The 13,274-nt window shown below is 33.6% G+C and overlaps 1 protein-coding gene across 3 annotated transcripts in view; it reads right to left on the bottom strand.

Annotated features, from left to right (window-relative positions):
- The window catches only part of LOC126881171 (probable phosphorylase b kinase regulatory subunit alpha), a 241,563-nt gene that overhangs the window by 174,437 nt on the left and 53,852 nt on the right, over positions 1-13,274 (bottom strand). For all 3 annotated transcript variants that reach the window (XM_050645257.1, XM_050645252.1, XM_050645261.1), the window contains exons 5-7: positions 8,389-8,562; positions 7,031-7,244; positions 215-324 (exon numbers count right to left, since the gene is read on the bottom strand). In XM_050645257.1, coding sequence (XP_050501214.1) covers positions 215-324; positions 7,031-7,244; positions 8,389-8,562 — 498 coding nt within the window. The remainder of the gene's footprint in view (positions 1-214; positions 325-7,030; positions 7,245-8,388; positions 8,563-13,274) is intronic.

The raw sequence follows: 13,274 nt of genomic DNA, 5'->3' as shown, positions 1-13,274 counted from the left end.
GAGGTTTTACAAAGTCTCCGCGAAAAGATTCGCAAAAAGAGATTCCACAGTCTTAATTTCACTTAATTGCCAGACCTTATACGATCACCATGTCCTGTGTACAAAATTCAACTCGAATGGAGCACTAAACAAATATTATTCAACTCTTGCAGTAGTTTAAGTACATTAACAAATTAAATATCATAGATAGGATAATAATGCAATAGTTACTTACCTGAGGCGTAAAGGCAAATATTTTGTCGCCAAGAGAATATAACTTGCTAGTTGAAAGAATACCGACATCTCTAGATTTCCTACCCGAAAGCCCAAGTTTTTTGTTGCGCCCTAAAACAGATGGAGTAACTAAATATAATCACAAAACAAGTAAGGTGATTTATAGGTAAATAATTTTATACAAATTAGGGAAAGGTGTCATTTCTTAAATAAAACCGGCTCTCCAACATATTCCATCTAGAGTATCACAAAAAATGTTTTTGGATTTATACTTTGTAACCTCTAATGAGTCAGAGGATAAGTTTAGCAGATGAACAACAGGGTTTTCGTACTGGAAGATCGTGTACAGATGCAATATCCTTTATAAAGCAAATTACTGAGAGATCACTAGAGTATAATATACCAGCATTTCTATGCCTGATTGACTTGAAGAAAGCATTTGACAGAGTAAGACTCAAAGATGTAATCCATCTTCTGTATAATAGAGAGGTTCCCCTAGATATCATAAAAACTATCGAATATATCTACCGAAACAACAAAATGGAAGTCAGAATAGATGGACAACTTACATAACCTATAGACATAGACAGCGGAGTAAGACATGGAGGCTCATTGAGTCTCATGCTCTATGCTCTTCAATTTAATCATGGTTGAAATAATCAAAAGCGTCAACAAAGGAAGAGGATACAGAATGGGAAACAAAGAAGTAAAAATACTCTGTTACACAGACGACGCAATATTGATAGCTTCTGTTATGAAAATGTCTGCATCTGCATCCCAAGTCTGCAAATATTAGTCCACTGATTTAAAATAAGAGCAAAATAATTCAATATGACTATTTCATTTCAGAAATTTGAAACAGCAATAATCAGTAAAGAACCAATCCGATCTAAAATAGAAAATGATGGTATCTGTGATTAAATGGTGTGAAAAGGCAGAAGTGGTATCTCTCTTGCTGTGTTCTGCAGATCGGGTAGAAAGGGATCTGTAAGTTCTGCCGATGTAGGTGGCATCACAATCTGAACAAGAGAGTCTGTATACCCCACTCCGGTTCATATAATGGATAGGATCTTTGGTATTAGTTAAACTTTTGCTGAGAGTGTTATTAACTTTGAAAGATATTTTTATGTTGTCACAAGAATTGGAAATGATATGTTTGACTCTTTCAGATAATTTGGAGTTATTGAATGGTAAGGAGGCATAGATGGGAGTAGTTGTGGATGATGTAGAGAAAGCGGATTGTTGTAGTAACTTGAGTTCTCTTTTTTGTTGAAGTTTACTGATGATGTCTGGGTCATAACCATTGTTGACTGCAATCTGTTTGATAATGTTCAACTCTTTGTTGAATTCAGTTATGGATAAAGGAATAGAGTTTAATCTATGTATAAAACTGCGAAAAGCAGAGAGTTTATATGATAAAGGGTGATTAGAAGTAGAATGGATAACATGATCTGTCTGTGTTGGTTTACGGTAGATACCAAAGTTGAAGTGGTCATGTAGTCTGGTAATAGATAAATCCGGAAAGTTAATGGAGTTAGAAGATTCTAGTTCCATGGTAAAGGTGATATTAGGATGGATTTGATTAATTTTGTGAAGTAAGTTGAGTTGTGTGAAGTAACTCTGAATCAGAGTTACCAGAAATGAGGACTAAAATGTCATCAACATAACGGAACCACCAACCAGTGTAAGATCTCTGGACTTTTATGATATAGTTGGATTCTAAGTGATCCATAAAAACATCAGCTAAGAAAGGGGATAAGCAACTACCCATTGCTAAACCGTCAGGTTGTTGATAAAAGTTGTTATTAAAAACAAAGTAATCTTGAGATAGACAAATTTTGAGAATGTTTATAATAGACGAAGTGGTGGTGGAAGCGACAGAATTATTTAAAAGGAGTGAATTAACCAGACTAATCGATTCATTTTTTGGTACTGAAGTAAATAAATTGCTAATATCAAAAGAAAGCATAACAATATTTGGATTAAGATTGACAAGTTGAAGTTTTTCAACTAATTGGCGAGAATTCAAAACAGTAAACTATGGGGTAAAGTTGATAAAGTTTTTAATGGTGTTAAGAATGAATTTAGATAAAATAGAAACTGGAGTGTTAATGAAGCTAACAACGGGACGAATAGGAATGTCAACTTTGTGTATCTTTGGTAAACCGTATAACCTGGGGGTGAGTGGATTTGATGGAATTTTAGTATATGGTACTTCAAATTCAGAAAAGAAATCAGTAAATTGTTTTAAGTTGGTTTTCATCTTCGAAACAAAAGATTTAGAGGGATCAACGGGAAGAAGAGTAAAGTTATTGTTGTATAGGAAAGAGGTGACTTTGTCAATGTATAATTGTTGGTCTAAAATAACAAGGCAGTTACCCTTATCTGCTTTGCTGAAGATGAGGTGGTGGTTTTGGATCTTATTTTTGATAGATTTGAGTGTGGAGAGAAGGGATTTAGACTTATTATATGAGAAATTGGGAAAAGAGAGAGATGAAGAAGTTTGTGTAGAAGTAGAAGGGGAACTGATGTTGGTAAGAGAAGGTTATTCAAAATCTTTCCATTTCACTCACACAAAAAACTTCAATCAGAAACTCTTGCATCCAAACTATCAACAAATTCAAAACGAAACTTCTTTCCAACAATAACTCTTCTCTTACCAACATCAGTTCCCCTTCTACTTCTACACAAACTTCTTCATCTCTCTCTTTTCCCAATTTCTCATATAATAAGTCTAAATCCCTTCTCTCCACACTCAAATCTATCAAAAATAAGATCCAAAACCACCACCTCAACTTCAGCAAAGCAGATAAGGGTAACTGCCTTGTTATTTTAGACCAACAATTATACATTGACAAAGTCACCTCTTTCCTAGACAACAATAACTTTACTCTTCTTCCCGTTGATCCCTCTAAATCTTTTGTTTCGAAGATGAAAACCAACTTAAAACAATTTACTGATTTCTTTTCTGAATTTGAAGCACCATATACTAAAATTCCATCAAATCCACTCACCCCCAGGTTATACGGTTTACCAAAGATACACAAAGTTGACATTCCTATTCGTCCCGTTGTCAGCTTCATTAACACTCCAGTTTCTATTTTATCTAAATTCATTCTTAACACCATTAAAAACTTTATCAACTTTACCCCACAGTTTACTGTTTTGAATTCTCGCCAATTAGTTGAAAAACTTCAACTTGTCAATCTTAATCCAAATATTGTTATGCTTTCTTTTGATGTTAGCAATTTATTTACTTCAGTACCAAAAAATGAATCGATTAGTCTGGTTAATTCACTCCTTTTAAATAATTCTGTCACTTCCACCACCATTTCGTCTATTATAAACATTCTCAAAATTTGTCTATCTCAAGATTACTTTGTTTTTAATAACAACTTTTATCAACAACCTGACGGTTTAGCAATGGGTAGTTGCTTATCCCCTTTCTTAGCTGATGTTTTTATGGATCACTTAGAATCCAACTATATCATAAAAATCCAGAGATCTTACACTGGTTCCGTTATGTTGATGACATTTTAGTCCTCATTTCTGTTAACTCTGATTCAGCTCACAACTTACTTCACAAAATTAATCAAATCCATCCTAATATCACCTTTACCATGGAACTAGAATCTTCTAACTCCATTAACTTTCTGGATTTATCTATTACCAGACTACATGACCACTTCAACTTTGGTGTCTACCGTAAACCAACACAGACAGATCATGTTATCCATTCTACTTCTAATCACCCTTTATCATATAAACTCTCTGCTTTTCGCAGTTTTATACATAGATTAAACTCTATTCCTTTATCTATAACTGAATTCAACAAAGAGTTGAACATTATCAAACAGATTGCAGTCAACAATGGTTATGACCCAGACATCATCAGTAAACTTCAACAAAAAAAGAGAACTCAAGTTACTACAACAATCCGCTTTCTCTACATCATCCACAACTACTCCCATCTATGCCTCCTTACCATTCAATAACTCCAAATTATCTGAAAGAGTCAAACATATCATTTCCAATTCTTGTGACAACATAAAAATATCTTTCAAAGTTAATAACACTCTCAGCAAAAGTTTAACTAATACCAAAGATCCTATCCATTATATGAACCGGAGTGGGGTATACAGACTCTCTTGTTCAGATTGTGATGCCACCTACATCGGCAGAACTTACAGATCCCTTTCTACCCGATCTGCAGAAAACAGCAAGAGAGATACCACTTCTGCCTTTTCACACCATTTAAAAGTCAATAAACATGAACTTAAGATTCCTGAAGGTGTCCAGTTGATACACAATATTCAACAAAACAATACACTCCGTTTAGACTTATACGAAGATTTGGAGATTGTCAAGGACCTGAAGAAGAGTCCCAACTGTGTCAATAGACAAACATCCCTTAACCGCAATTTTGTCCCCATTCACCGCCAATTATTCTCATAATTCCTATTTTTTCAACTTCCTCTTTTTATCCTATTCTTTCTCTTTTAACTTACTCTCCCTTCTTTTTTCAAATTTTCCTCTTTCCTTCACTGCTTCCAAACTCCTTTACCCAACTAACATTATTAACTACTGAACCCTATTAACCATCACCTCATTAATTCACCCTACTATCTTTTCACTTCTTTTTCATTTCATTACTTCATTCAGTTTAATTCCACACCTCATCTTTTCTTTATCCCTCTCTTTCCCTTAAAATTCTTGTCTTTATACCTTACATCACAGCCCTCTACTTTTTGTCTTTGACTTTTTCCAAGTAATTTTTTACCTCTCCAACTAACATCCCATCACTTAATTTCAGTTCTCACATTCAGATCCATTATCATTACAATTAAATTATATCAATATTCTTTTTCTTACTTTGGTTTTATTTTATTCAGTACACTTTCAATATTATTTTCATTTTAATTTCATTCTTGTATCAACTGGACTCAGCTATAATCATAAATTTCTTTATCTCTAACTTCACATACCCTCACTTTGTCACAAGAATTCTCTCAAAACTTTTAAAATAAAATTAAAAAATAAAACATCTCATAATAATTACAATCCTTTTCATTTACATATTACACACTTTTAAGTATTTGACTGTATCCTAACTCAAATCCATTATTTACAAAAAAAATTTGCATTTATTTTTAAATAACAATATTTTCCTTTTACATATACAACCACCAATACAATATAGACTTGATTAACTTGCCTACCAATTTATTCATTTTGTACAATAACATTCCAACTAATACTTATTCTTTCTCTTCTCTCACCTTCATCTATTTTTATCTTTTTATCATTATTGACAGCAGCTTAACTTTTTTTCTATCAATTTGATCAATCTAATGTTATAGTATACAGTCAACATAAATAATCTTATATTCTAAATTAATTTTGTATATCACAATTTCTTTTCAAAAACCAATAGATTTAAAAATGTTAGACATTTTCAGATATTAAAATCTTTATCATTTGTTGTGGGTCATGACCTTTTGGTTAATTAACTTTGAAAATGGACTACCTTTTTCTCTACTGTCAATGTCACTTCAAACAGTTCCTTACACACTTTTGACACTTTATAGTCAAAGTTGGCCTAAGATGGTTGATTGAGGTTTTGGTAGGGTTTCACCATGTTCCCATAGGCTATATTCTTTAACATCGGCGTTTAGCCTGTTTAATATTATTTTTAAATAATGTAAATTGAATTTTAAATTCAACCATTGTTTGGTTCTGCGGCTATTTAGCAAGTATTCACGTAAGTAATCTAACCACACTTTTTTAGCTTTTAAAAATTTCAACCATCTTTCAATTCTAATAGTGGGATTACTTATTTTATTGTAGATTCACTGATGATGGACCGATAGGTCTGAAAACGTTCTGAATTGGACATATTTTATTCAATCCATTGGGATTTTTTAAGTTTTAATAAATATACCAATTTACATAGAAGTGGTTTTACTTCTTGTTAGAGTTTTTTAACTATATGGTATACAGCCAACCTAGGGAACTTCCCTTTTAGTTAATATTTTAATATTTTTAAATATTATTAATATTGCTATTAGGATTGAAAACTACTTCATCTTTTAATTGCCAGATGACGCTAGTCACCTAGTCCTCGTCCATTCACGTCAGTTGCGGTGTGGGGGATAAACTCTCGGTGTTGGTCAATTGGAGTATGGAGTAGCGGTCTACGTTCTCTCCGATGAGACTCGAACAATAGTCGAAAATCGTCGATTCAGAGGGCTGGACTGCGCTCCGTATTCTAATTGAAAAATAAGATTGTTTTGCCTCCGCATTGCAACTGAATAAAAATGGAATTTTTATTTTATTTTTATACTGGTCGTTACTTCTTTGAGTAACTAGGTCCATTTTCTGTTGGAATTTACCAGCTGAACAGACGAGGTCGTGAATTGTAAGTTTTTGAATTCCCTTTTGTCTTCTTCGCTTCAGCATCCAACTGGCTTGCAAATTTTAGAAGCCTTGGAGGTGTTACCAAGAAAATGGACCAATAAGTTTTCAATTTAAAAATGTTTTAGTAATATTTTAATATTTTTAATATCAATATTGCTATTAGGATTGAAAACTACTTCATCTTTATAAAATAATGCTATGCATACACTTTAAACCAAAGTTAGGCAAGAGTCTTCGTGAAATTGGGATTTTCCCCAGACCACCAACGACAATGTTGTGACGGGACAGTTCCATTGGAAGAAATGTTGCCCAATTCGAACAAATATATCTCTCATACAAAGTGTCTTCTTTTAATAATTCTGATTGTTAGCATACTAAACTTTACAACAATATATTTTACCTAAATATGTATAGAGATGAGAAAGAACCCTAGCAGGCTGGACTTCTATTGGTGCAACTTCAGCTATGGTTTGAACTCGTATGTCATGTTCAGCAAGTCTTTCTTTTATTTCCACATCTTCCGCTAGAATTACAACTTGTACCACTACATCTGGTTTCTTTTCAGAACCCAGCCGTCTATTTAAAGGATCCAGTTCTCCCGGTGCCAAGAACCCCTAAAAAATAATCGAATTTCATATAGGGTAGAAACCACCAATTTCGGACATACAAAATATTTAATAATACATATTGAAGCCGACAGGGAGATGCGCTGGCTTGTCTCCTCTTCAACATAGCTCTGAAAAAGGCGGTCAGAGATGCACGAATAGACAACAGAGGAAATATTTTTAATAAATCATCCCAAATTTTGGCATATGCAGATGACGTGGACCTAGTTGCCCGCACAACACGCAAACTAGAAGAAATGTATACCACCTTCTCAAATGCCTCAAAAAATATGGGCCTGAAAGTAAACGAGGAGAAAACTAAGATGATGGCATCAACACCCAATAATAGAGCCAGAAACATCGGTCACCATTTCACTGTTGCTAACTCTACCTTTGAAGTGGTGGACAAATTCACATACTTAGGCTCCCTGATCACCAAGGAGAACGTCATGACGAAAGAAATCAAGCGAAGGGTAATCCTAGCGAACAAATGCTATTTTGGACTGAGTAGACATATGAGAAGCAGAAACTTAAGCCGAAAAACAAAAATAACCATATACAAAACCCTTATACAACCAGTGTTGACATATGGATCGGAGACATGGACCATCTCCAAGGCAGATGAAAACCTTCTGCTTATATTTGAACGAAGGATCCTGAGAGGAATATTCAGTGGCATCTGTGAAAATGGTATTTGGAGAAGGAGGTACAACTACGAGGTATACCACAGACATAAACATATATTTGGTGGTAAAGACGTAGTATCTCTTAGAAGAATAGGAAGGCTAAGATGGGCAGGACATCTAGCAAGATCACAGCATAACAACCCTCCTAGAAGAATCCTTATGTCACAACCTGTGGGAAGTAGAAATAGGGGTAGGCCAAAACCTAGATGGAAGGATGGGGTAGATGAGGATGGGAGAAAAATAGGCACAGCAAACTGGCAACGGTTGGCAATGGATAAGACTGACTGGCGTAATAGACTTGGGAAGGTCGAGACTCTTTCATAGGGCTGTAGCACCATTGATGATGATGACATATTGAAGCCAAATTTTAAAGCCACAACAAAGATAAAAAAAGTGATTTAACTAAAAATAGTAAAATAATCACATAAAATTATTACTCGTTTTAGGTTTCTATGCATAAAAATTACCTCCTGGAGTAGTTTTCCTACAATATAGAGAGACTGTGCCCAACGGAATGGACATAGACCTAAAGGTATCCTCTGTTGGCTTCCTGGCTCCTTGTATTCAGCAGCAACAAATTCAGCTGGCACTGAATATAGTTCTGGTACTAATTTTAATCCATCCTCTGTACGAATCATAATCTACAAATGATAAAATTAGTAGTTACAATGGTATTGAAATTTTAACCGCTGATGACATTAGTTTACATGATTTTGCCACATCCACCATGATTATTGGTATAAACATTCTCTTTAAACAATTTTAATATAATTTATAAATGGGTAGTCAGCTACGTTGCTTTAGGTCATGTTCTATTGAGAAATTTTAACTTTTAAATACGTGTTGAGATTCTTCAAAGTTTATTTCCAGTCTTTGCCGTAATCTTTTCATAAATTCGCAAAGTCTGTTCGTTCGTTTTTGCGTTGCCGCCGCTGCAATACTTGGATCCGATCTACCGATGGATTCCCATGTAGTTTTGTCTCCTGACTTCAAAACTGAAAACGGCATTTCGATATCTCAAACCATCTTCGAGATAACCGACCTCAGTCAACTTGCATCTCGGGACAGTAATTTAGGGTCTTTTAGCAATTTTTGATAGCAAGATTGAAACGGTTCAAAAGAAGTCAGCCTTATCCAGAAACCAAAGATCGTAATTGTCATTGTTACACATTTTTGTCTCATCATGTAGACATATGAATATCGCTTCATATGCCAAGTAAATTCAAGGAATTTATTTCTGTTAAAAAAAAACGTGAGAATTTGTAGTTTATCCGTTTGGTTAAAAGAAAGACGTTATATTATTTTGTAGACATATCTACTTTCGGTTTTCTGTGTTTATATTATCGCTCGAAAATTGAACTTTTACCCTTCAGTTTGTGATGTAAAAAAGAGTTACAATGTAGCTAATGATCGTTTTGGCTCCACGAATCCTGGGAGTTAAATACACAAACGTGCTACTTTGGTATCAGAGAAGCGCAGGTGTAGGATTGTGCACTCAGCAATATCTTTCTTGAAAATTGTTAGAACTGTGAGATGTTTGCTGACTTTGCAAACTGATTTTTGATGATTGAGGAGAGGCATTTAAGTTGTGAGATTAAAGAATTCAAGTTTGGGAAGTTGAAGTCAGAGGTTTAGTTGTAGTCTCAGACAGAGACCGCTTATAGCGGTTTCTGAAGAGTTAAGTTGAAATTTTAGTTTGAGTTTTTTTGTGAAAGTTTTGGTTGAGAACTCAAATGAGAATGTTGCGGATTTTGAGTTTTTATGAAGAAATCATGGCGTTGCCACGTTCAGGCAAAAAGCTGGTTAGTTTTAGTGTATAATAGACTAAGTTTTTTTTTTGGAAGCAGTCATGGATAAAGTCATGAATTAAGTATCAATAATAATATTAAATACTTCAAGAAGTTAATTAGAAGTTATTTAAATATTTTAAAAAGTCAATATGAGCAGATCCATTTGTAAGTTTATTCATTTTTGAACAATAATTTGGAAGTTTATTTATCTTTCCTGAAACTTTTCATGGAAATAAATATTTTTGTACTATTCTTTATCTAAATTCAGTGAAAAGTGCGTGTTTTTGGACATTCATAACGTGAAGAATGAGGACAGGACTATATGACAAGGTATTGTTTGTATACCTTTTTATTGTTTTTCTGGACAGAATCTCTTATATTGTCTTCAAGAGATCCATCATTTCATTTTTTTATTTTTTTATTTTAATAAAAAGTTGATTCATTTTATAATAATTTTTTTTGATTGATAATAAATATTATTATCTGATCCCTTTCTCTTGTTCCTAAATGATATTCAACTGAGAACACTAAGGTAAGGTCATGTTATATTTATGTAAATGTGTTTGTGTCTTATGATAACTATACATTTTTATTAACTTTTTATAATTATTAAGCTTCGTCTTTCATTTTCTTTTAATTATGGCGCCCCCGAGCAATTGAGTTTCTATTATACTTAAAATCTATTAAGAATCCACTCCCCTAGATCTCTGAAGACTTAGAGCTACCGAGGTACTCCGTAAAGTTACGTAGCACCAAGTATATTTTTATGTTTGTTTAATTTGTCGAGTTACATATTATCTTTTTTTTTGCCTTTGTTATCCACGCTGGTGTTACAAGATAATTCTACAATGAAGACATTGCTAAAAACGCATTAAACCGAATGTACGTAAAAATGCAAATTTCATATTATTCATATTACTTCACACTAGCGCGTGACTTTGGCTGACATCGGCTATAAACGCTTGTGATCAGTACCTACCCTAAATTGCTGTCCCGAGATGCAAGTCTGTTTCGTTTGACATTTAAACGTCAAGCTGAAATGTCAAATAAATACATTTTATTTATTAATGTTAATGTAGGTAATGTTGAATGGCAGCTTACTATTCTTTTTATTTGAGCTGTCTACCCATATAGGTATACATATTTATATTTATGTATATGTTACCGGTAAAGTTAGGTAAACGGGTAATCCTAGGATTACCTGTGTATGCCTACACAATGTTCGTCAGATAATTTTGGAACGCAAATGTCAGCGGTGTGCATTGTAGTTCTGTACAAAGGAAAAAGCTAAGGCACATTTGAATTCTTGTCACAAGCAACTGAATTCGAGCAATAATAGTCTAGAGATGCACAATGTCCGTCCTTTCCGCATTCTCACGCAACGGTAGATCGAGAAAGACTCTCTGCGTAGTGCGCGAAAATGATGACGCCGAGTGGCTTGATGAAACCGATATTGATCTTCAACAAAGCACTGTGCCAACAACTGACTTGCAAGATGCTTATCTAGTTATTGGTGTTGAAGAAAGTTTTGGTAATCCGTGGTCCGAGAATACTGTACATTAAATAATGTTAATGTATTAGTACGAAAAAGTTTTTCGCATTTCTTTCATTATTTTTCTGTCAAAAACAACCTGCAACCTTTCTGTCTACGTCTAAACATTATTATATGGGTCATTCCACGAATATACGACTCTTGGATTATCGCGACAATGAATATTTTAGTGTACAACATAGGAAGTACGAAAGTAAATGCCTCTAATAATTATTCCAATAAACAGCAATGTAATTTTCAATTTACTTTCATTCTTCTTATTTTACACAGCAAAATATTCGTTGTCGAGATAATGCAAGAGGGTCGTATATTCGTGGAATAGGGTATAGCTTTTAATTTTCTATAATGAAATTAGATGGTACTTATACTTGTATTTTATAAATATTTAAAAAAAATAAGATTTTTTGTAGATACTAAAAAATACACTTGATATAGGGGGTGAGGGGGTAGTCTGAAACCTCACCTACTATCACCAAGGGGAAGAGGGGCTAAAACATGCCAAAAAAACATCACGGCCCCTTATAACTCTTTTATTATTAATTTTACCAAGAAAAGATATTCTCTAAAAAGGTCTGCATGATCTAAAATCTAAGATATATCAAAGGAATGTACATATATAAAAAAATATGAATTTCGCTCAAGAGTAAAGTACCTTTATAGTTCACAATATTTAAATTAGGAGAATATAATTGCACAATAAAATATATTTTTTAATTCTAAACAACTTTTCATAATAACAACTTTCCATATTATGAATTTAAATACGTAAATAAAATAAAGTATTCGTTATGATAATGCTCGCATTTTTAGCTTGTTTGTATTACATTAGTAAAGATTTTGGCGGGTATGCTTGTCAGTGTAATTTCTCTATAGTTAGAGCAATTTTTTGCACATCCCTTCTTAAACGTTGGTACTATTATATTGGTGGTGCAATCATTTTGGTAATTCTTTTGTTTTGACGACTTCATTTAACAATTCGCAAAATTCTGATTTTGTTTCTTCACCTAGATAGTTTATTATTTCAGACATAATTTTGACCTATCCTGGAGCTATACCAATTTTTAGCTTACCTACCGCTTCCGTGACTTCGTTTATCGCTGGTACCAGTTTACCTTCACTATCGTAACCTTCTGCCTCTTGTTTTTTTCTTGGGGTTCCTCTTTGAATTCTCTTAGTTCGTCGAAGTGTTGTTGCAGTAGCCAAAGTGTTGTTGTAGTGAGGATGTAACCTTGGTCTTGAATGTTTTTCAGTTTGGGTGGTTTATTTTGTCCAAGCTTATTTCATGTGCCATAAAATGGCGTTTGATCACTCAGATAGTTTCCATTCATTGTATATCCGAATTCTACAAAGGTGTTCTCTTTTGAGTTTTTGATTAGTTGTTCGACTTCATTTTTAGCAATTTTATGCCTGGTTGCACCAACAAATCTTAAGCTCCAGCTTAGCCCAGCTCAGCTTATAGATCCATAATTTTCGATTATCTAAGCACGTCTTAACTGAGACAAAGTTTAAGATGCAATCGACGTGGCAATCCATTGTGGCAAGCTGAAAATTGATCTAAGATCTGGTGCAACGCGTATGTTTAGTAAGTTGAGCTTAAGGCACGTCTTAAGCTTAAGATATGTTGGTGCAACCAGGCATTATATCCACGTATCTTTCTTATATTTGTCCGTCGATTTTTTGTTCGGTGTCCACCATTTGCTTTTCTGTGTATACATATTTGTGATTTTTGGTGTTCAATATACTTTCTTTGCTATAGTAAGAATAATTTTTTTGAATTGGTTCTATTTATTTTTTATTTCTGGAACTTAGATTTTATTCATTTCAAACTATTTTTAAAATTTTTGTTGGTACTTTTTTAGTTGTCATTTTTAATGAATAGTTTTTATTTTACCTTGGCTACTTTTTCTTCTTCTTTGTGTGTATTATATATAATTATTTCCATCATGGTTGTTGCCTAGTTCTGCATCTCTTTTACCTTTACATCCTTTTATCTTAAAATTTTCTCTGTTGG

This window comes from Diabrotica virgifera, chromosome 1 (assembly GCF_917563875.1).
Source record: "Diabrotica virgifera virgifera chromosome 1, PGI_DIABVI_V3a".
NCBI classification, from domain to species: domain Eukaryota; kingdom Metazoa; phylum Arthropoda; class Insecta; order Coleoptera; family Chrysomelidae; genus Diabrotica; species Diabrotica virgifera.
The sequence above is the reverse complement of the archived record's forward strand: the minus strand, read 5'-3'. Positions and strand labels throughout refer to the sequence as shown.